The sequence below is a fragment of the Nerophis ophidion genome, linkage group LG03 (genome assembly GCF_033978795.1).
Source record: "Nerophis ophidion isolate RoL-2023_Sa linkage group LG03, RoL_Noph_v1.0, whole genome shotgun sequence".
NCBI classification, from domain to species: Eukaryota; Metazoa; Chordata; class Actinopteri; order Syngnathiformes; family Syngnathidae; genus Nerophis; species Nerophis ophidion.
The window spans coordinates 6704038-6729232 of record NC_084613.1 but is presented as its reverse complement, the minus strand read 5'-3'; the positions used below and the strand labels follow the sequence as shown (position 1 = coordinate 6729232).

The following is a 25195-nucleotide window of genomic DNA, read 5'->3' as shown; positions in this document are numbered from 1 at the left end:
AAACCTAGATTTTGTTATTGGTTTAATAATTTTAAAATCTCAATTAAATCTTAGAAAATGACTAAAAATACGAAAGGCTTTAAATTAGTTTGGTTATTGCGGGAATTTCAAATGATTTAGATTATTTAGAATTTTGCATCTTACCCTATTTTGGAAAACAAAACCTACATTTCCTTATTGGATTAATAATTTTAAAATCTCAATTAAATCTTAGAAAATGATTAAAAATACAAAATGCTTTAAATTAATTTGGTTATTGCGGAAATTTCAAGTGATTTAGATTATTTAGAATTTTGCATCTTGCCCTATTTTGGAAAATAAAACCTAGATTTTCTTATTGGCTTAATAATTTTAAAATCTTTTTTAAATGTTAGAAAATGATTAAAAATACAAAAGGCTTTAAATTAATTTGGTTATTGCGGAAATTTCAAGTGATTTACATTATTTTGAATTTTGCATCTTACTTTATTTTGGAAAATAAAACCTAGATTTTCTTATTGGCTTGATCATTTTAAATTTTCAATTAAATCTTTGAAAATGACTAAAAATACAAAAGGCTTTAAATTAGTTTGGTTATTGCAAAAATTTCAAGTGATTTAGACTATTTAGAATTTTGCATCTTACCCTATTTAGGAAAATAATACCTACATTTTCTGATTGGCTTAATAATTTTAAAATCTCAATAAAGCTTAGAAAATGATTAAAAATACAAGAGGCTTTAAATTAGTTTGGTTATTGCAGAAATTTCAAGTGATTTAGATTATTTTGAATTTTGCATCTTACCTTATTTTGGAAAATAAAACCTAGATTTTCTGATTGGATCAATAATTTTAAAATATATTTTAAATCTTATAAAATTATTAAAAATACAAAAAGCTTTAAATTAATTTGGTTATTGCGGAAATTTCAAGTGATTTAGATTATTTTGAATTTTGCATCTTACTTTATTTTGGAAAATAAAACCTAGATTTTGTTATTGGTTTAATAAATTTAAAATCTCAATTAAATCTAAGAAAATTATTAAAAATACAAAAAGCTTTAAATTAATTTGGTTATTGCGGAAATTTCAAGTGATTTAGATTATTTTGAATTTTGCATCTTACTTTATTTTGGAAAATAAAACCTAGATTTTGTTATTGGTTTAATAATTTTAAAATCTCAATTAAATCTAAGAAAATTATTAAAAATACAAAAGGCTTCAAATTAATTTGGTTATTGCGGAAATTTCAAGTGATTTAGATTATTTTGAATTTTGCATTTTACCCTATTTTTTTTAATTATTATTAATTGTTATTACTTTTTATACCATATTTGTATTTGCTTTAGTTTTCTTTCCTTTGCGTATTTGGCGAAAGACAGCGTTTGCTCAACCTGACGGACGTTTGAAATAGTTGAGATGTGTCAAAAGTGCCTCGGATTTGATGTACATTGAGAATATATGTGTTTGTATTTATAATTGTTCAATTAAAATAAATAAATAAATAAATAAAAAAGTTTAAAAGTCTTCCTCATCGAGTGGGTGTGGCTTTTTGGGATCAGATTTCATTTGAGCCAGTATGCCTCGCTCTGATTGGCTGAGAGGTCAAAACTCTCGCTCTGATTGGCTGAGAGGTCTAAACTCCGGACATACTTCCTGTTTGAGTCGGAACAGGTTCGTCCTGCGGCTGACAGGTAAGACTTTCGACAAAAAAGTGTGTTTTTATTCCTTCTGCGTATCCAAACTTCTCCAATTCATAAGTCTCAATAAACTTGATATTTAATCGTTAATTGTTTGCGCGGCGCTACCTGCTAGGTGTTAGTTCTGCTTGTGACCTTCGTCATACTTGCCAACATTTGAAACTTCCGATTTCGGGAGGTGGGGGCGGGGGCGTGTATGACGTCACATTAATGCCAAAAATCCAAGCGCATTAAAACTGTTATCGCGCGCGACACCCTTTTGCGCGCGTGTGGTGCCTAAGCGCGCGCTCGCGGTGCCTATATGTGCGCGCTCCGTCTCGCGCTGTCATGTTTGTTTTGTTACTTTGGGGGCGGGAATGGTTGGACGGCCCCTTCTTTCTGATTGGCTCTGAGCGCTGTCAGTCAATGGCAACGTGGCGGCCATCTTACCTCAGGCAGCTGGCCCCGCCCAGGACATAGTTGTCAAGGAACATGTACTTTTTAAATAACCAGAACTTGCTCAATTTTCAACTTATTTCCAAGCGGTTTGATTTGTTATAAAAGACAGGTTTTCATGGCTGAACAAGTAAGTTTTACATTATTATCTCTCAGATGTAATTTGGCTAATGTATGGAGCTAGCTTTTTTAGTTGTTGTTTTTAAAGGGGAACATTATCACAATTTCAAAAGGGTTAAAAACAATAGAAATTAGTTCCCAGTGGCTTGTTTTATTTTTTGACGTTTTTTTTTCAAAATTTTACACCACCCGGAATATCCCTAAAAAAAGCTTTAAAGCTCTTGATTTTCGCTATTTGCGATGCGACTGTCCATTTCCCTGCGACATTAGCTCGGATTCAGACTCGGATTTCAGCGGTTTAAGCGATTCAACAGATTACGCATGTATTGAAACGGATGGTCGGAGTATGGAGGCAGATAGCGAAAACGAAATTGAAGAAGCTATTGACGCTATTCGGCCATAGCATGGGTGTACCTAATGAAGTGGCCCGTAGCATGGCTGCCTTATTAGCATCGCCGGTAAAATGTGCGGACCAAACGATCGGGACTTTCGCATCTTGTGACACTGGAGCAACTTAAATCCGTCGATTGGTAAGTGTTTGTTTCGCATTAAATGTGGGTGTCTAGTTTCAAATGTACATACAGCTAGCGTAAGTAGCATGTTTGCATCGATTAGCTGGCAGTCATGCCGCGACCAAATATGTCTGATTAGCACATAAGTCAACAATGTCAACAAAACTCACCTTTGTGATTTCGTTGACTTTATTGTTGCAAATGCATCTGCAGGTTATCCATACATCTCTGTGCCATGTCTGTCTTAGCATCGCCGGTCAAATGTGAAGACACTTTGGTACATTCAACGGGGGTCTGGCGGCAGATTTCTTGCCAGTGGTGCAACTTGAATCCCTCCCTGTTAGTGTTGTTACAACCTCCGACAACACACCGACGAGGCATGATGTCTCCAAGGTTCCAAAAAATAGTCGAAAAGACGGAAAATAACAGAGCTGAGACCCGGTGTTTGTAATGTGAAAATGAAAATGGCGGGTGTGTTACCTCGGTGACGTCACGTTCTGACGACATCGCTAAAAGAGCGATAAACAGAAAGGCGTTTAATTTGCCAAAATTCACCCATTTAGAGTTCGGAAATCGGTTAAAAAAATACATGGTCTTTTTTCTGCAACATCAAGGTATATATCGACGCTTACATAGGTTTGGTGATAATGTTCCCCTTTAATGAATACTTAGGTCTACTACACTACTGTATTTTAATGTTGTCATTATGGTGGTATTTAATGAATACTTGGGTCTACTACACTACTGTATTTAATGTTGTCATTATGGTGGTACTTAATGAATACTTAGGTCTACTACACTACTGTTTAATGTTGTCATAATGGTGGTACTTAATGAATACTTAGGTCTACTACACTACTGTATTTAATGATGCCATTATGGTGGCACTTAATGAATATTTAGGTCTACTACATTACTGTATTTTAATGTTGTCATTATGGTAGTACTTAATGAATACTTAGGTCTACCACACTACTGTATTTATTGTTGTCATTATGGTGGTACTTAATGAATACTTAAGTCTACTACACTACTGTGTTTTATGTCATTATGGTGGTACTTAATGAATACTTAGGTCTACTACACTACTGTATTTAATGTTGTCATTATGGTGGTACTTAATGAATACTTAGGTCTACTACACTACTCTATCTTAATGTTGTAATTGTGGTAGTATGTAATGAATACTTTGGTCTACTACACTACTGTATTTAATGTTGTCATAATGGTGGTACTTAATGAATACTTAGGTATACTACACTACTGTATTTTAATGTTGTCATTATGGTGAATAAATACTTAAGTCTACTACACTACTGTATTTAATGTTCTCTTTATGGTGGTACTTAATGAATACTTAGGTATACTACACTACTGTATTTGAATGTTGTCATTATGTTGGTACTTAATAAATAATTAGGTCTACTACACTACTGTATTTAAATGTTGTCATTATGTTGGTACTTAATGAATACTTAGGTCTACTACACTACTGTACTTAATGTTGTCATTATGGTGGTACTTAATGAATACTTAGGTCTACTACACTATTTAATGTTGTCATTATGGTGTTACTTAATAAATACTTAGGTCTACTACACTACTGTATTTAATGTTGTCATTATGGTGGTACTTAATGAATACTTAGGTCTACTACACTACTGTATTTAATGTGGTCCTCATGGTGGTACTTGATGAATACTTAGGTCTACTACACTACTGTATTTAATGATGCCATTATGGTGGCACTTAATGAATACTTAGGTCTACTACACTCCTGTATTTAATGTTGTCATTATGGTGGTACTTAATGAATACTTAGGTCTACTATACTACTGTATTTAATGTTGTCATTATGTTGGTACTTAATGAATACTTAGGTCCACTACATTACTTTATGTTAATGTTGTCCTTATGGTGGTACTTGATGAATACTTAGGTCTACTACACTACTGTATTTAATGCTGTCATTATGGTGGCACTTAATGAATACTTAGGTCTACTACACTACTGTATATAATGTTGTCATAATGGTGGTACTTAATGAATACTTAGGTCTACTACACTATTTAATGTTGTCATTATGGTGTTACTTAATAAATACTTAGGTCTACTACACTACTGTATTTAATGTTGTCATTATGGTGGTACTTAATGAATACTTAGGTCTACTACACTACTGTATTTAATGTGGTCCTTATGGTGGTACTTGATGAATACTTAGGTCTACTACACTACTGTATTTAATGATGCCATTATGGTGGCACTTAATGAATACTTAGGTCTACTACACTCCTGTATTTAATGTTGTCATTATGGTGGTACTTAATGAATACTTAGGTCTACTACACTACTGTATTTAATGTGGTCCTTATGGTGGTACTTGATGAATACTTTGGTCTACTACACTACTGTATTTAATGTTATCATTATGGTGGTACTTAATGAATACTTAGGTCTACTACACTACTGTATTTAATGTTGTCCTTATGTTGGTACTTAATGAATACTTAGGTCTACTACACTACTGTTTAATGTCATAATGGTGGTACTTAATGAATACTTAGGTATACTACACTACTGTATTTTAATGTTGTCATTATGTTGCTACTTAATAAATAATTAGGTCTACTACATTACCGTATTAAATGTTTTCATTATGGTGGTACTTAATGAATACTTAGGTCTACTACACTACTGTATTTAATGCTGTCATTATGGTGGCACTTAATGAATACTTAGGTCTACTACACTACTGTATTTAATGCTGTCATTATGGTGGCACTTAATGAATACTTAGGTCTACTACACTACTGTATATAATGTTGTCATTATGGTGGTACTTAATGAATACTTAGGTCTACTACACTACTCTATTTTAATGTTGTAATTGTGGTAGTATGTAATGAATACTTTGGTCTACTACACTACTGTATTTAATGTTGTCATAATGGTGGTACTTAATGAATACTTAGGTATACTACACTACTGTATTTTAATGTTGTCATTATGGTGAATAAATACTTAAGTCTACTACACTACTGTATTTAATGTTCTCTTTATGGTGGTACTTGATAAAGACTTAGGTCTACTACACTACTGTATTTAATGTTGTCATTATGGTGGTACTTAATGAATACTTAGGTATACTACACTACTGTATTTGAATGTTGTCATTATGTTGGTACTTAATAAATAATTAGGTCTACTACACTACTGTATTTAAATGTTGTCATTATGTTGGTACCTAATGAATACTTAGGTCTACTACACTACTGTACTTAATGTTGTCATTATGGTGGTACTTAATGAATACTTAGGTCTACTACACTATTTAATGTTGTCATTATGGTGTTACTTAATAAATACTTAGGTCTACTACACTACTGTATTTAATGTTGTCATTATGGTGGTACTTAATGAATACTTAGGTCTACTACACTACTGTATTTAATGTGGTCCTTATGGTGGTACTTGATGAATACTTAGGTCTACTACACTACTGTATTTAATGATGCCATTATGGTGGCACTTAATGAATACTTAGGTCTACTACACTCCTGTATTTAATGTTGTCATTATGGTGGTACTTAATGAATACTTAGGTCTACTATACTACTGTATTTAATGTTGTCATTATGTTGGTACTTAATGAATACTTAGGTCCACTACATTACTTTATGTTAATGTTGTCCTTATGGTGGTACTTGATGAATACTTAGGTCTACTACACTACTGTATTTAATGCTGTCATTATGGTGGCACTTAATGAATACTTAGGTCTACTACACTACTGTATATAATGTTGTCATAATGGTGGTACTTAATGAATACTTAGGTCTACTACACTACTGTATTTAATGATGCCATTATGGTGGCACTTAATGAATACTTAGGTCTACTACACTACTGTATTTTAATGTTGTCATTATGGTGGTACTTAATGAATACTTAGGTCCACTACACTACTGTTTAATGTTGTCATTATGGTGGTACTTAATGAATACTTAGGTCTACTACACTACTGTATTTAATGTTGTCATTATGGTGGCACTTAATGAATACTTAGGTCTACTACACTACTGTATATAATGTTGTCATTATGGTGGTACTTAATGAATACTTAGGTCTACTACACTACTGTATTTAATGTTGTCATTATGGTGGCACTTAATGAATACTTAGGTCTACTACACTACTGTATATAATGTTGTCATTATGGTGGTACTTGATGAATACTTAGGTCTACTACACTACTGTATTTAATGTTGTCATTATGGTGGTACTTAATGAATACTTAGGTCTACTACACTACTGTACTTAATGTTGTCATTGTGGTGGTACTTAATGAATACTTAGGTCTACTACACTACTGTATTTAATGTTGTCATTATGGTGGTACTTAATGAATACTTAGGTTTACTACACTACTGTATTTAATGTTGTCATTATGGTGGCACTTAATGAATACTTAGGTCTACTACACTACTGTATATAATGTTGTCATTATGGTGGTACTTAATGAATACTTAGGTCTACTACACTACTGTTTAATGTTGTCATAATGGTGGTACTTAATGAATACTTAGGTCTACTACACTACTGTATTTAATGATGCCATTATGGTGGCACTTAATGAATACTTAGGTCTACTACACTACTGTATTTTAATGTTGTCATTATGGTGGTACTTAATGAATACTTAGGTCTACTACACTACTGTATATAATGTTGTCATTATGGTGGTACTTAATGAATACTTAGGTCTACTACACTACTGTATTTAAATGTTGTAATTGTGGTAGTACGTAATGAATACTTAGGTCTACTACACTATTGTATTTAATGTTGTCGTTATGGTGGTACTTAATGAATACCTAGGTCTACTATACCACTCTATTTTAATGTTGTCATTATGGTAGTACTTAATGACTTCTTAGGTCTACTACACTACTGTATTTAATGCTGTCATTATGGTGGTACTTAATGAATACTTAGGTCTACTACACTACTGTCTTTAATGTTGCATATTCAGTTGTGGATGTGTTTTATATTTAATACAGGTGTGCAGAGTCTACAGGTGTGTCCAGGTAAGCAGGCACGGATTCCAAGTGGCATGATGGACACTTCTAAAGGTAAACAAAAAGAAGAAGAGTTCATCCTATTGTAAGCAGTAATGAGTGCTATTAAAGTCCAGTGTGTTGTCCAGGTGGCTCTCTGGACCTCCGGCCTGGTCAGAGTGTTCCCGTGGAGACGGACGAGAGCATGCACTACCAAGGACCAAACTTTGAGGGCGGGCAGACGGTGGAACGGGACATCTTCCTCCAGCGTTATTTCCACACAAGTGACAGTGTTGCCAGTTCTGAACTTAACTTGCTGCCACCGACGAGTTGGCCTGAAAATTCCGTGGACGAGTCCGAGGTCTTGGATCCACCTCTCCCACTCGTGTCCGACGTCAACGCCTCCTGTACCCCGCGTCTTTTTGGTAAGTGGAACTGTATTTACCGTAGGGCTGGGCGACATGGCCTTTTTATTAATATCTGGATATTTTTAGGTTATGTCACAATACACCATATATAGCTGCTGTTCATATTATTAGAATATCATGAAAAAGTCGATTTATTTCAGTAATTATATTCAGAACGTGAAACTTACATATTATATCAATTCATTACACACATAGTGATGTATTTGAAATGTTTATTTCTTTAAATTTTGATGATTAGTACTGACAATTACTGAAAATCCCAAATTCAGTATCTCAGAAAATTGGAATATTAGTTAAGACTAGTACCCAAAAATATTTTTTTAGAAATGTGGGCCGACTGAAAAGTATGAACATGGAAAGTTTCAGCATGTACGGCAATCAATATTTAGTTGCAGCTCCTTTTGCCTGAATTGCTGCAGCAATACGGCGTGGTATAAAGTCGACCAGTCTGTCGCACTCCTCAGGTGTTAGGAGAGCCCAGGTTGCTTTAAAAGTGGCCTTCAGCTCTTCAGCATTGTTGGGTCTGGCATCTGGCATCTGGCATCTTCCGCTTCACAATACCTCATAGCTTTTCTATGGGGTTCAGGTCAGGTGAGTTTGCAGGGATACCACGGTCCTAAAACCAGGTACTGGTAGATTTGGCTCTGTGTGCAGGTGCCAAGTCGTGTTGGAAAATGAAATCTTCACCTCCGTATAAATGGTTGTACTTGTATAGCGCTTTTCTACCTTCAAGGTACTCAAAGCGCTTTGATGGGCCACATTAGAGTTTTATGGCACGGGCCAAATTAAGAAAAAGTGGTGGGCCACATTAAAAAATGTGGCTGGACACATAAATGATTAAAATGATGTGGCGTGCCACTTTAAAATGACATGAAAGGCCACTTTTAATGATGTGATGGGCCACTTTAGAATTATGTGGCGTGCTACAGGCAATGTTAAAATGAAGTTCTGGTCAACAATAAAATGATGTGGCCGACCCAATTAGAATTATGTTACGGGCCACTTTAAATGAGGTGGCTGGCCAGATTTGGGCCCCGGGCCTTGAGTTTGACACCTGTGCCCTATCGTAACAAAATAAGTAATCAGAAAAGGACCCAATTAGAATTATGTTACGGGCCACTTTAAATGAGGTGGCTGGCCAGATTTGGGCCCCGGGCCTTGAGTTTGACACCTGTGCCCTATCGTAACAAAATAAGTAATCAGAAAAGGACCCAATTAGAATTATGTTACGGGCCACTTTAAATGAGGTGGCTGGCCAGATTTGGGCCCCGGGCCTTGAGTTTGACACCTGTGCCCTATCGTAACAAAATAAGTAATCAGAAAAGGACCCAATTAGAATTATGTTACGGGCCACTTTAAATGAGGTGGCTGGCCAGATTTGGGCCCCGGGCCTTGAGTTTGACACCTGTGCCCTATCGTAACAAAATAAGTAATCAGAAAAGGACCCAATTAGAATTATGTTACGGGCCACTTTAAATGAGGTGGCTGGCCAGATTTGGGCCCCGGGCCTTGAGTTTGACACCTGTGCCCTATCGTAACAAAATAAGTAATCAGAAAAGGACCCAATTAGAATTATGTTACGGGCCACTTTAAATGAGGTGGCTGGCCAGATTTGGGCCCCGGGCCTTGAGTTTGACACCTGTGCCCTATCGTAACAAAATAAGTAATCAGAAAAGGACCCAATTAGAATTATGTTACGGGCCACTTTAAATGAGGTGGCTGGCCAGATTTGGGCCCCGGGCCTTGAGTTTGACACCTGTGCCCTATCGTAACAAAATAAGTAATCAGAAAAGGACCCAATTAGAATTATGTTACGGGCCACTTTAAATGAGGTGGCTGGCCAGATTTGGGCCCCGGGCCTTGAGTTTGACACCTGTGCCCTATCGTAACAAAATAAGTAATCAGAAAAGGACCCAATTAGAATTATGTTACGGGCCACTTTAAATGAGGTGGCTGGCCAGATTTGGGCCCCGGGCCTTGAGTTTGACACCTGTGCCCTATCGTAACAAAATAAGTAATCAGAAAAGGACCCAATTAGAATTATGTTACGGGCCACTTTAAATGAGGTGGCTGGCCAGATTTGGGCCCCGGGCCTTGAGTTTGACACCTGTGCCCTATCGTAACAAAATAAGTAATCAGAAAAGGACCCAATTAGAATTATGTTACGGGCCACTTTAAATGAGGTGGCTGGCCAGATTTGGGCCCCGGGCCTTGAGTTTGACACCTGTGCCCTATCGTAACAAAATAAGTAATCAGAAAAGGACCCAATTAGAATTATGTTACGGGCCACTTTAAATGAGGTGGCTGGCCAGATTTGGGCCCCGGGCCTTGAGTTTGACACCTGTGCCCTATCGTAACAAAATAAGTAATCAGAAAAGGACCCAATTAGAATTATGTTACGGGCCACTTTAAATGAGGTGGCTGGCCAGATTTGGGCCCCGGGCCTTGAGTTTGACACCTGTGCCCTATCGTAACAAAATAAGTAATCAGAAAAGGACCCAATTAGAATTATGTTACGGGCCACTTTAAATGAGGTGGCTGGCCAGATTTGGGCCCCGGGCCTTGAGTTTGACACCTGTGCCCTATCGTAACAAAATAAGTAATCAGAAAAGGACCCAATTAGAATTATGTTACGGGCCACTTTAAATGAGGTGGCTGGCCAGATTTGGGCCCCGGGCCTTGAGTTTGACACCTGTGCCCTATCGTAACAAAATAAGTAATCAGAAAAACGTTCAAGTTGGGTACGAAAAATGTTTGAAGAGTTCACAGTGCAACGTTTCATCTACATGAATGAAACGGGATGATGGTTTGAAACCCGCTATGAAAGAAGTGCTAGTGGAAAATGGCTCGGTTGGAGGCGGCAGCACGGTCCTACAAGTTTGGTGTGGCCCCCCCCCCCGTCGGCCATTTTGTACCTGAGCGCTATGGCGGGTGGCCCTTAAATGTGTCAGCACCAGGAAAAGGATCTCCCGACCATGCCGAAGAACATCTTGTTGGGCTTCCTGAAGTAGCGGCAGAGCTTCCGGAAGGTGTGGGTGCTCAGGGGCGCGTGCGGTCGCCCTTTGGACTGGTCCAGGCACTTGTCGTGTCCTGCTGACAGGAGGCAGTAGAAGCCCTTGGTGGTGTTGTAGTAGAAGTTGTCCGGAGTTATCCTCGGCGGCAGCTCCAGATTGGTCCGCGGCAGGCAGCATAAAGTGTTCTAAAAGTTCCTGGTAGACTGCTGCATTGAGCCTAGACCTCAGGAAACACAGTGGACCAACACCAGCAGGTGACATGGCACCCCAGACCAGTACCCATTGTGGAAATTTGACACTGGATTTCAGGCAAAGGTGGATTCTGTGCCTCTCCTGTCTTCCTCCAGACTCTGGGACCTTGATTTCCAGAGTAGATACAAAATTGACTTTCATCTGAAAACATAACTTTGGACCACTCAGCAGCAGTCCAGTCCTTTTTGTCTTGAGCCCAGGCGAGACGCTTTTGACGTTGTCTCTTATTCAATCAATCAATCAATCAATGTTTATTTATATAGCCCCAAATCACAAATGTCTCAAAGGACTGCACAAATCATTACGACTACAACATCCTCGGAAGAACCACACAAAAGGGCAAGGAAAACTCACACCCAGTGGGCAGGGAGAATTCACATCCAGTGGGACGCCAGTGACAATGCTGACTATGAGAAACCTTGGAGAGGACCTCAGATGTGGGCACCCCCCCCTCTCTCTAGGGGACCGAAAGCAATGGATGTCGAGCGGGTCTAACATGATACTGTGAAAGTTCAATCCATAGTGGCTCCAACACAGCCGCGAGAGTTCAGTTCAAAGCGGATCCAAGACAGCAGCGAGAGTCCCGTCCACAGGAAACCATCTCAAGCGGATCAGCAGCGTAGAAATGTCCCCAACCGATACAGGCGAGCGGTCCATCCTGGGTCTCGACTCTGGACAGCCAGTACTTCATCCATGGTCATCGGACCGGACCCCCTCCACAAGGGAGGGGGGGACATAGGAGAAAGAAAAGAAGCGGCAGATCAACTGGTCTAAAAAAGGAGGTCTATTTAAAGGCTAGAGTATACAGATGAGTTTTAAGGTGAGACTTAAATGCTTCTACTGAGGTAGCATCTCGAACTGTTACCGGGAGGGCATTCCAGAGTACTGGAGCCCGAACGGAAAACGCTCTATAGCCCGCAGACTTTTTTTGGGGCTCTAGGAATCACTAATAAGCCGGAGTCTTTTGAAGGCAGATTTCTTGCCGGGACATACGGTACAATACAATCGGCAAGATAGGATGGAGCTAGACCGTGTAGTATTTTATACGTAAGTAGTAAAACCTTAAAGTCACATCTTAAGTGCACAGGAAGCCAGTACAGGCGTAATGTGATCAAACTTTCTTTGTTCTTGTCAAAAGTCTAGCAGCCGCATTTTGTACCTTCTCAAAGCGCAGTCCTCGTCCTTGCAGGTGTCAGTCCCCGGTGTGTGCGGCCGTGCATGTGTCACCCCCCGGCCCACCACGGGAACCGCCTGCAACACCCGCATGCCAGAGAGGTCATGTGTGAGACCGTCATAGGTCATCCCTATCTGCCTGATCCTGGTCCAGGAACCAAGGAGACCAAGTGGACCTTCAGTCTCCCAGAGGAGTACAGTAAGTAGTTCTCGTTATATCATATTGCTTTTTCACAAATATTTTGCTTTTGGAATCCAATCTTGGTTTGCGTGGGTTCTCTCAGCCTACAAGAACCTGTTGGCGTCCTATATGTCCGCAACCCGTTTATGTCGACCCACTCATCAAGTCTTGGTCCTCCCGCTTTTTATGACTAAAAAGTGCCCGATTGAGTCGACATCACATGTAACAGCCAGTGTTTGTTTACATTCCCGAAAGATGACGGTGAAGCTTTTCTATGGATCAGAGCGGTCAAGCGAACTGAATCTGAATCGCTCCCACTGCCCTCGCCTTTTTTTTTCTTAGTCCTTCACTCTAACTTTCCTCATCCACGAATCTTTCATCCTCGCTCAAATTAATGGGGAAACATGGTTCGAACATGGTTCCCTACCACATGTCAACGGCAGGTTTCGGTGAGAAAATGGTGGTAATAAGTCGGCTCTTACCGTAGACATGAGCGGAGAGCTTGCGTCATTCCTCCTGCACCGGTCAAAGAGGCAGCTGCGACTCTTTTACCTCCTCCCACCGGCCACCCCCGACCGTCGGATGCTTCCACCGTTGTTGGAGGGGGGGGGGGGAAGAAAAAAAACACAGCCTGGCCCGACAGGCTGCTTTCGCCTCGTCGAGAAACGTGGCTTCCCTCGGAGACACTGGCGGTCACCACACCCTTTCAGGTACGACCATATAATCTCACTAAAACACTAGTAACACAATAAGCAGATAAGGGATTTTCCAGAATTATCCTAATAAATGTGTCTAATAACATCTGAATCGCTCCCACTGTCCTCGTCTTTTTTTTTTCTTTCTTTCTCCTAGTCCTTCACTCTAACTTTCCTCATCCACAAATCTTTCATCCTCGCTCAAATTAATGGGGAAACATGGTTCGAACATGGTTCCCTACCACATGTCAACGGCAGGTTTCGGTGAGAAAATGGTGGTAATAAGTCGGCTCTTACCGTAGACATGAGCGGAGAGCTTGCGTCATTCTTCCTGCACCGGTCAAAGAGGCAGCTGCGACTCTCTTGGCTCCTCCCACCGGCCGCCCCCGACCGTCGGATGCTTCCACCGTTGTTGGAGGGGGGGGGGAGAAAAAAAACACAGCCTGGCCCGACAGGCTGCTTTCGCCTCGTCGAGAAATGTGGCTTCCCTCGGAGACACTGTCGGTCACCACACCCTTTCAGGTACGACCATATAATCTCACTAAAACACTAGTAACACAATAAGCAGATAAGGGGTTTTCCAGAATTATCCTAATAAATGTGCCTAACATCTGAATCGCTCCCACTGCCCTCGTCTTTTTTTTCTTTCTTTATCCTAGTGCTTCACTCTAACTTTCCTCATCCACGAATCTTTCATCCTCGCTCAAATTAATGGGGAAACATGGTTCCCTACCACATGTCAACGGCAGGTTTCGGTGAGAAAATGGTGGTAATAAGTCGGCTCTTACCGTAGACATGAGCGGAGAGCTTGCTTCATTTCTCCTGCACCGGTCAAAGAGGCAGCTGTCACTCTCTTGCCTCCTCCCACCGGCCGCCCCCGACCGTCGGATGCTTCCACCGTTGTTGGAGGGGGAAAAAATAAATAAATCAAAGCCTGGCCCGAGAAGCTGCTTTCGCCTCGTCAAGAAACGTGGCTTCCCTCGGAGACACTGGCGGTCACCACACCCTTTCAGGTACGACCATATAATCTCACTAAAACACTAGTAACACCATAAGGGATTTTCCAGAATTATCCTAATAAATGTGTCTAATAACATCTGAATCGCTCCCACTGCCCTGGTCTTTTTTTTTTCTTTCTTTCTCCTAGTCCTTCACTCTAACTTTCCTCATCCACGAATCTTTCATCCTCGCTCAAATTAATGGGGAAACATGGTTCGAATATGGTTCCCTACCAAATGTCAACGGCAGGTTTCGGTGAGAAAATGGTGGTAAAAAAGTCGGCTCTTACCGTAGACATGAGCGGAGAGCTTGCGTCATTCCTCCTGCACCAGTCAAAGAGGCAGCTGCGACTCTTTTACCTCTTCCCACCGGCCGTCCCCGACCGTCGGATGCTTCCACCGTTGTTGGAGGGGGGGAAGGAAAAAAAAATCACAGCCTGGCCCGACAGGCTGCTTTCGCCTCGTCGAGAAACGTGGCTTCCCTCGGAGACCACACCCTTTCAGGTACGACCATGTAATCTCACTAAAACACTAGTAACACAATAAGCAGATAAGGGGTTTTCCAGAATTATCCTAATAAATGTGTCCAACATCTGAATAGCTCCCACTGCCCTCGTCTTTTTTTTTTCTTTCTTTCTCCTAGTCCTTCACTCTAACTTTCCTCATCCACGAATCTTTCATCCTCGCTCAAATTAATGGGGAAACATGGTTCCCTACCACATGTCAACGGCAGGTTTCGGTGAGAAAATGGTGGTAAAAAAGTCGGCTCTTACCGTAGACATGAGCGGAGAGCTTGCGTCATTCCTCCTGCACCGGTCAAAGAGGCAGCTGCGACTCTCTTGCCTCCTCCCACCGGCCGCCCCCGACCGTTGGATGCTTCCACCGTTGTTGGAGGGGGGGAAGAAAAAAAAAATCACAGCCTGGCCCGACAGGCTGCTTTCGCCTCGTCGAGAAACGTGGCTTCCCTCGGAGACACTGGCGGTCACCACACCCTTTCAGGTACGACCATATAATCTCACTAAAACACTAGTAACACGATAAGGGATTTTCCAGAATTATTCTAATAAATGTGTCTAATAACATCTGAATCGCTCCCACTGCCCTCGTCTTTTTTTTCTACTTTCTTTCTCCTAGTCCTTCACTCTAACTTTCCTCATCCACAAATCTTTCATCCTCGCTCAAATTAATGGGGAAACATGGTTCGAACATGGTTCCCTACCAAATGTCAACGGCAGGTTTCGGTGAGAAAATGGTGGTAAAAAAGTCGGCTCTTACCGTAGACATGAGCGGAGAGCTTGCGTCATTCCTCCTGCGACTCTCTTGCCTCCTCCCACCGGCCGCCCCCGACCGTCGGATGCTTCCACCGTTGTTGGAGGGGGGGAAGGAAAAAAAATCACAGCCTGGCCCGACAGGCTGCTTTCGCCTCGTCGGGAAACGTGGCTTCCCTCGGAGACACTGGCGGTCACCACACCCTTTCAGGTACGACCATATAATCTCACTAAAACACTAGTAACACGATAAGGGATTTTCCAGAATTATTCTAATAAATGTGTCTAATAACATCTGAATCGCTCCCACTGCCCTCGTCTTTTTTTTCTTCTTTCTTTCTCCTAGTCCTTCACTCTAACTTTCCTCATCCACAAATCTTTCATCCTCGCTCAAATTAATGGGGAAACATGGTTCGAACATGGTTCCCTACCACATGTCAACGGCAGGTTTCGGTGAGAAAATGGTGGTAATAAGTCGGCTGTTACCGTAGACATGAGCGGAGAGCTTGCGTCATTCCTCCTGCACCGGTCAAAGAGGCAGCTGCGACTCTCTTGCCTCCTCCCACCGGCCGCCCCCGACCGTCGGATGCTTCCACCGTTGTTGGAGGGAAAACAAAAAAAAAGTCACAGCCTGGTACCACAGGCTGCTTTCGCCTCGTCGAGAAACGTGGCTTCCCTCGGAGACCACACCCTTTCAGGTACGACCATATAATTTCACTAAAACACTAGTAACACAATAAGCAGATAAGGGATTTTCCAGAATTATCCTAATAAATGTGTCTGAATCACTCCCACTGCCCTCGTCTTTTTTTTTCTTTCTTTCTCCTATTCCTTCACTCTAACTTTCCTCATCCACGAATCTTTCATCCTCGCTCAAATTAATGGGGAACTTGTCGCTTTCTCGGTCCGAATCGCTCTCGCTGCTGGTGGCCATGATTGTAAACAATGTTCAGATGTGAGGAGCTCCACAACCCGTGACGTCACACGCACATCGTCTGCTACTTCCGGTACAGGCAAGGCTTTTTTATTAGCGACCAAAAGTTGCGAACTTTATCGTCGATGTTCTCTACTGAATCCTTTCAGCAAAAATAAGGCGAAATGATCAAGTATGGACCTGCGATCCCCGTTTAAATAAGAAAATCGCATTTCAGTAGGCCTTTAAGTGAATGGAAAAATATCAATCTCATCACCTTGGTATCGACTCGATACTGATAAAATGTTACAATGGTAGCTAAGTGTTAAGCACTGTATTAAATGGAATGTGTTGTGACTGTGTCCTCGCAGGGAATGTTTTCGTCACATATTCGGTGGACATCGCCGCGGAGATGACTCCCTTCACCAAGTTTCTGACCAGTCACGGCTTCAAACCAGCAGTCGGTGATCCCAGCTCTCTCCCCAAACCTTTACATGTGCCCACAACCTCCCAGTAATCCACCCCACTTTCACCGAACAGATTGATATATTTGACAGTCCCATCAGGCGAATGGACATCACCAGATGGATGGACAGATATTTGAATGACGTAAGTCTCGGTGTTGTACTTAAAAAAAAATGATGTTTACTGAATGGTGACAAAATGTGAACAATTTCCAGCAATCCGTCCTCATCATTGTGGCCATCAGTCCCAAGTACAAAGAGGTTGTGGAGGGGATTGGTAATGATGAGCACGGGATGCACACGAAGTACATCCACAACCAGGTGAGTTCTCTCAGGTGAAGCTTGATGGAAATAGTTCAACACACCTCAACTACAGTGGGGCATAAAAGTATTTAGTCAGCCAGCGATTGTGCAAGTTCTCCCACTTCAAAGGATGAAAGAGGTCTGTAATTCTCATCATAGGTACACTTCAACTGTGAGAGACAGAATGTGGAAAAAAAAATCCAGGAATTCACTTAGTAAGAATTTATTTGTGGAAAATAAGTATTTGGTCAACCATTCAAAGGAGGTTTTGGCTCAAAATCTCATTCATTCTTTCCTTAACACGGATCAATCGTCCTGTCCCCTTAGCAGAAAAAACAGCCCCAAAGCATGATGTTTCCACCCCCATGCTTCACAGTAGGTATGGTGTTCTTGGGATGCAACTCAGTATTCTTCTTCCTCCAAACACGACCATTTGAGTTTATACCAAAAAGTTCTATTTATGGTTCATCTGACCACATGACATTCTTTCAATCCTCTGCTGTATCATCCATGTATCCATTTTGATACAAACTCAACTGGTGGTGTTTGGAGGGAGAAGAACACTGAGTTGCATCCCAAGAACACCATACCTACTGTGAAGCATGGGGGTGGAAACATCATGCTTTGGGGCTGTTTTTTCTGCTAAGGGGACAGGACGATTGATCCGTGTTAAGGAAAGAATGAATGGGGCCATGTATCGTGAGATTTTGAGCCAAAACCTCCTTTGAATGGTTGACCAAATACTTATTTCCCACCATAATTTACAAATAAATTCTCTAAAATCCCTACAATGTGAATTCCAGGATTTTTTTTTTCACATGGCCCCATTCATTCTTTCCTTAACACGGATCAATCGTCCTGTCCCCTTAGCAGAAAAAACAGCCCCAAAGCATGATGTTTCCACCCCCATGCTTCACAGTAGGTATGGTGTTCTTGGGATGCAACTCAGTATTCTTCTTCCTCCAAACACGACCAGTTGAGTTTATACCAAAAAGTTCTATTTTGGTTTCATCTGACCACATGACATTCTCTTAATCCTCTGCTGTATCATCCATGTATCCATTTTGATACAAACTCAACTGGTGGTGTTTGGAGGAAGAAGAACACTGAGTTGCATCCCGAGAACACCATACCTACTGTGAAGCATGGGGGTGGAAACATCATGCTTTGGGGCTGTTTTTTCTGCTAAGGGGACAGGACGATTGATCCGTGTTAAGGAAAGAATGAATGGGGCCATGTATCGTGAGATTTTGAGCCAAAACCTCCTTTAAATGGTTGACCAAATACTTATTTTCCACCATAATTTACAAATAAATTCTCTAAAATCCCTACAATGTGAATTCCAGGATTTTTTTTTTCACATGGCCCCATTCATTCTTTCCTTAACACGGATCAATCGTCCTGTCCCCTTAGCAGAAAAAACAGCCCCAAAGCATGATGTTTCCACCCCCATGCTTCACAGTAGGTATGGTGTTCTTGGGATGCAACTCAGTATTCTTCTTCTTCCAAACACGACGAGTTAAGTTTATACCAAAAAGTTCTATTTTGGTTTCATTTGACCACTTGACATTCTCCCAATCCTCTGCTGTATCATCCATGTATCCATTTTGATACAAACTCAACTGGTCGTGTTTGGAGGAAGAAGAATACTGAGTGTTTTAACGGTGGAACATTTGAGGTGGGTTGAAAAATGTGTAAGGAGTAGTCCACAGAAAAAAGGGTTTGGGAAAAAAAATAACTTGAAAAAAATGATAGTTTTAGTAATTGAGAAATGGTATTAAGGAATTTCGGGAAAAACGGGAATTTTTCTACTTCAAAAAATAACTTTGTTTTTTGTCCTGATTAAGAGGAATGTTTTAAAGGTGGAACGATTGAGGTGGGTTGAAAAATGTGGAAGGAGTAGTCGACAGAAAAAAAGGTTTTGAAAAAAAAATAAAAAACTTGAAGTAGTAACATTTGTAATTGAGAAATGGTATCAAGGAATTTGGGGAAAAACGGGAATTTTTCAATTTCCAAAAATAAATTAAGAGGAAATTTTTTGACGGTGGAACAATTGAGGTGGGTTGAAAAATGTGGAAGGAGTAGTCGACAGAAAAAAGGGTTTTGAAAAAAAACAAAAAACTTGAAGTAGTAACATTTGTAATTGAGAAATGGTATCAAGGAATTTGGGGAAAAACGGGAATTTTTCCATTTCCAAAAATAAATTAAGAGGAAATTTTTTGACGGTGGAACAATTGAAGTGGGTTGAAAAATGTGGAAGGAGTAGTCGACAGAAAAAAGGCTTTTGAAAAAAAAAAAAAAGGGAATTCCTGGAATTTTTTGAACCTGGAAAAAATGATAGGAATGTCCAGGATGAGTAGAATATGTTGAAGGTGAATGCTTTGAATAGGTTGAAAAATGTGAAAATGGTGGAGTTAGAAAAATGGCCAATTCATTTTGAATGGGGATAAATGCTCCGGAAGACCTGGAATTCCGGGAAATCTGGGAATTTTTGGAATTTGTCAAGGGAAAGCCTGCGATTCCCGAATAGTCTGAACTGTTTGATGTTGGAAGGCTTTGAATTGGGTGGAAAATGTGGAAGGTAGAGCGCCAAAATGTGGAGAATAATAATAATAATTAAAGCTGCAAGCAGCGTTGGTCGGGTCCGCCTTTGGCTGCTGCCCCCGAGACCCACGGCCGGATAAGCATTAGAAGACGCCTTGGAGCCACTATTTTGAGAATCTAATGCATTGTGAAAGTAATGCAGTAGTTGTATTGAAGTGAACATATCAAACTTCCTGTTGATTTTTGCTAATGTATGTTAATTATTAAAATGTAGGTCTAAGCGAGACCTACATAGTGTTTTTTGTTTCATGTCTCTCTGACATTCCTACCGGAAGTTACAAGCAGTTTTGTCTGTGTTTTCTTCCTAGGAGCAGTTTGTCCGTGTTGTATTCCTAGGGGGGCGGTAGAGCGCAATTTTGAGTTTTCAGGTTAGGTTTTTTCATCAGATCGCAATTTTTGCCAGACCTGATGTGTGTATCAAGTTTGGTGAGTTTAGAAGCATTTTAAGGGGGTCAAATAACAGCTCAAAGAGGCAAAAATGACATTTTTTAGGAGACTTTGCACAGGGGTTCTTTGAAGGCGCGTAAAATCAAAACCTGAGAACTTATCAAAACTCTGTTATATTCTTTTAATCAGAAGGGTTCAATCTCTCTCCTGTGCGAGTTTGAAGCCAAAACAACAAACGCACTCAGAGGAGATAATGTTTGAAGAAAGGTGACCGTTTTTTACAAATTTTTGTTTTGAAGGGGGGATTGCAAACTTCCTGTTGATTTTTGTTGGGGGTTGTCAGTCTATGAAATGTAGGTCTAAGCGAGACCTACATAGAGGTTTTTGTTAAATGTCTCTCTGACATTCTTACCGGAAGTTACAAGCAATCTTGTCTGTGTTTTCTTCCTAGGAGCAGTTTTTTCTGTGTTTTATTCAAAAATAGCGCTAGAGCGCAATTTTGAGTTTTGGGGTTTGGTTTTTTCATTAGATCGCAATATTTGCCCGTCCTTATGTGTGCGCCAAGTTTGGTGACTTTTGAAGCATTTTAAAGGGGTCAAATTACAGCGCAAAGAGGCAAAAATTGCATTTTTTGCGAACGTTTTATTTTGAAGGGGTTTTTGCCAACTCCCTGTAGATTTTTGCTGAAAGAAGTGAGCGTATGAAAATTGGGTCTAAGTCAGACCTACATAGGAGTTTTTGTTTCATGTCGCTATGACATTCCTAACAGAAGTTACATGCAGTTTTGTCTGTAATTTTTTTCCTAGGGGGGGCGCTAGAGCGCAGTTTTCATTTTGGGGGATTGGTTGCTTAATATGTTGGGAAGGTTTGCTATACCGACGTGTGTGTCAAATTTGGTGAGTTTTGAAGCATGTTAAGGGGGTCAAATTACAGCGCGTAAGTGCGGAATAATAATAAAACACAGCAGTTTCAATAGGGTCCTTGGTCCATGGCAAAGGACTCTTGTGGAGTCCTTTGCCATGGACCAAGGACCCTAATAATAAATAGATGCATGTTGGAGTAGAAAACATGTCGTACATGACAAAGTAGTTTGAATCATTTCAAATGCACACACAGAATAGAAACTCTATGTTCATTAAAAGCTGTTTTAATCTTGTTTTTGTACTGTTGCAGATCCAATATGAGTTCATCCAACAAGGCTGCCTGAACTTCCGGTTTATTCCGGTGTTGTTTCCCAACGCTACCAAGGTACTTAGCATGGAATAATGCAGGAGCGGACTCCCAAGTCCACTATGGACTCTTCAGTCTGACTGGGAGAATTGAATTTGTAGGTTTTATTGTGCAAAAGCCAAAAGTAGTGAAGTTGTCACGTTCCATAAATGGTAAATAAAAAGAAAATACAACAAATCCTTTTCAACTTATATTCAATTAAATAGACTGCAAAGACAAGATATTTCATGTTCACACTGAGAAACTTTGCTATTTTTTGCAAATAATCATGAACTTTACTCTTTACATTTTGCCACAAAGTTGTCAGAGGAGCATTTTCACCAGTGTGTTACATGGCCTTTCCTTTTAACAAAACTCAGTAAAGGTTTGGGAACTGAGGAGACACATTTTTCATTCTTGCTTGATGTACAGCTTAAGTTGTTCAACAGTTTTCCCGCCTCATATTTTAGCCTTCACACATTTTCAGGCAGGCCAGTGTAGTACCCGCACTCTTTCACTATGAAGCCACGCTGTTGTAACACCTGGCTTGCTGAAATAAGCAGGGGCGTCCATGAGAACAACATATGTCGCTCCAAAAGCTGTATGTACCTTTCAGCATTAATGGTGCCTTCACAGATGTGTAAGTTACCCATGCCTTGGGCACTAATACACCCCCATACCATCACACATGCTGGCTTTTACACTTTCACTCTAGAACAATCCGGATGGTTCTTTTCTTCTTTGGTCCGGAGGACACGGCGTCCACAGTTTCCAAAAACAATTTGACATGTGGACTCGTCAGACCACAGAATACTTTTCCACTTTGCATCAGTCCATTTCAGATGAGCTCGGGCCCCAGTAAAGCCTTTCTGGGTGTTGTTGATAAATGGCTTCGGCTTTGCATAGTAGAGTTTTAACTTGCACTTACAGATGTAGCAACCAACTGTAGTTACTGACAGTGGTTTTCTGAAGTGTTCCTGAGCCCATGTGGTGATATCCTTTACACACCGACGTGTACCTTTCAGCATTAATGTTGCCTTCACAGATGTGTAAGTTACCCATGCCTTGGCCACTAATACACCCCCATACCATCACACATGCTGACTTTTACACTTTGCACCTAGAACAATCCGGATGGTTCTTTTCTTCCACAGTTTCCAAAAACAATTTGAAATGTGGACTCGTCAGACCACAGAATACTTTTCCACTTTGCATCAGTCCATCTTTCTGGGTGTTGTTGATAAATGGGTTTTCCTTTGCATAGTAGAGTTTTAACTTGCACTTACAGATGTAGCGACCAACTGTAGTTACTGAAGTGTTCCTGAGCCCGTGTGGTGATATCCTTTACACACCGACGTGTACCTTTCAGCATTAATGGTGCCTTCACAGATGTGTAAGTTACCCATGCCTTGGCCACTAATACACCAACATACCATCACACATGCTGACTTTTACACTTTGCACCCAGAACAATCCGGATGGTTCTTTTCTTCTTTGGTCCGGAGGACACGACGTTACAGTTTCCAAAAACAATTTGACGTGTGGACTCGTCAGACCACAGAATGCTTTTCCACTTTGCATCAGTCCATCTTAGATGAGCTCGGGCCCCAGCGAAGCCTTTCTGGGTGTTGTTGATAAATGGCTTTGGCTTTGCATAGTAGAGTTTTAACTTGCACTTACAGATGTAGAGACCAACTGTAGTTACTGAGAGTGGTTTTCTAAAGTGTTCCTGAGCCCATGTGGTGATATCTTTTACACACCGACGTGTACCTTTCAGCATTAATGGTGCTTTCACAGATGTGTAAGTTACCCATGCCTTGATCACTAATACACCCCCATACCATCACACATGCTGACTTTTACACTTTGCACCTAGAACAATCCGGATGGTTCTTTTCTTCCACAGTTTCCAAAAACAATTTGAAATGTGGACTCGTCAGACCACAGAATACTTTTCCACTTTGCATCAGTCCATCTTTCTGGGTGTTGTTGATAAATGGGTTTTCCTTTGCATAGTAGAGTTTTAACTTGCACTTACAGATGTAGCGACCAACTGTAGTTACTGAAGTGTTCCTGAGCCCGTGTGGTGATATCCTTTACACACCGACGTGTACCTTTCAGCATTAATGGTGCCTTCACAGATGTGTAAGTTACCCATGCCTTGGCCACTAATACACCAACATACCATCACACATGTTGACTTTTACACTTTGCACCCAGAACAATCCGGATGGTTCTTTTCTTCTTTGGTCCTGAGGACACGACGTCCACAGTTTCCAAAAACAATTTGACATGTGGACTCGTCAGACCACAGAATACTTTTCCACTTTGCATCAGTCCATCTTAGATGAGCTCGGGCCCCAGCGAAGCCTTTCTGGGTGTTGTTGATAAATGGGTTTGGCTTTGCATAGTAGAGTTTTAACTTGCACTTACAGATGTAGCGACCAACTGTAGTTACTGACAGTGGTTTCCTGAAGTGTTCCTGAGCCCATGTGGTGATATCCTTTACACACCGACGTGTACCTTTCAGCATTAATGGTACCTTCACAGATGTGTAAGTTACCCATGCCTTGGCCACTAATACACCCCCATACCATCACACATGCTGACTTTTACACTTTCACCCTAGAACAATCCGGATGGTTCTTTTCTTCTTTGGTCCGGAGGACACCACGTCCACAGTTTCCGAAAACAATTTGACATGTGGACTCGTCAGACCACAGAATACTTTTCCACTTTGCATGGGGCGGCATAGCTCGGTTGGTAGAGTGGCCGTGCCAGCAACTTGAGGGTTGCATTTTCGATTCCCGCTTCCGCCATTCTAGTCACTGCCGTTGTGTCCTTGGGCAAGGCACTTTACCCACTTGCACCCAGTGCCACCCACACTGGTTTAAGTGTAACTTAGATATTGGGTTTCACTATGTAAAGCACTTTGAGTCACTAGAGAAAAGCGCTATATAAATATAATTCACTGCACTTCACATCAGTCCATCTTAGACGAGCTCGGGCCCCGGCGAAGCCTTTCTGGGTGTTGTTGATAAATGGGTTTTTCTTTTGCATAGTAGAGTTTTAACTTGCACTTACAGATGTAGCAACCAACTGTAGTTACTGAGAGTGGTTTCCTGAAGTGTTCCTGAGCCCATGTGGTGATATCCTTTACACACCAACGTGTACCTTTCAGCATTAATGGTGACTTCACAGATGTGTAAGTTACCCATGCCCAGATCACTAATACACCTCCATACCATCACACATGCTGACTTTTACACTTTGCACCTAGAACAATCCGGATGGTTATATTCCTCTTTGTTTTGGAGGACACCACGTCCACAGTTTCCAAATATAATTTGAAATGTGGACTCGTCAGACCACAGAATACTTTTCCACTTTGCATGGGGCGGCATAGCTCGGTTGGTAGAGTGGCCGTGCCAGCAACTTGAGGGTTGCAGGCTCGATTACCGCTTCCGCCAGTCTAGTCACTGCCGTTGTGTCCTTGGGCAAG

The 25195-nt window shown here is 40.9% G+C and overlaps 1 protein-coding gene across 3 annotated transcripts in view; it reads left to right on the top strand.

Moving 5' to 3' along the window:
- The first annotated feature begins 1535 nt into the window (after window positions 1-1535).
- The window catches only part of traf3ip2a (TRAF3 interacting protein 2a), a 33080-nt gene continuing 9420 nt past the window's right edge, over window positions 1536-25195 (top strand). For 2 of the 3 annotated variants that reach the window (XR_009806018.1, XM_061894116.1), the window contains exons 1-8: window positions 1536-1671; window positions 7808-7879; window positions 7942-8229; window positions 12688-12870; window positions 17098-17186; window positions 17267-17335; window positions 17407-17511; window positions 21658-21732. Coding sequence is in view for 2 of the 3 variants with exons in the window: in XM_061894116.1 (XP_061750100.1) it covers window positions 1557-1671; window positions 7808-7879; window positions 7942-8229; window positions 12688-12870; window positions 17098-17186; window positions 17267-17335; window positions 17407-17511; window positions 21658-21732 (996 nt within the window). In the remaining variant the exon portion in view is untranslated. The remainder of the gene's footprint in view (window positions 1672-7807; window positions 7880-7941; window positions 8230-12687; window positions 12871-17097; window positions 17187-17266; window positions 17336-17406; window positions 17512-21657; window positions 21733-25195) is intronic. The other variant, XM_061894117.1, reaches the window with a different exon arrangement.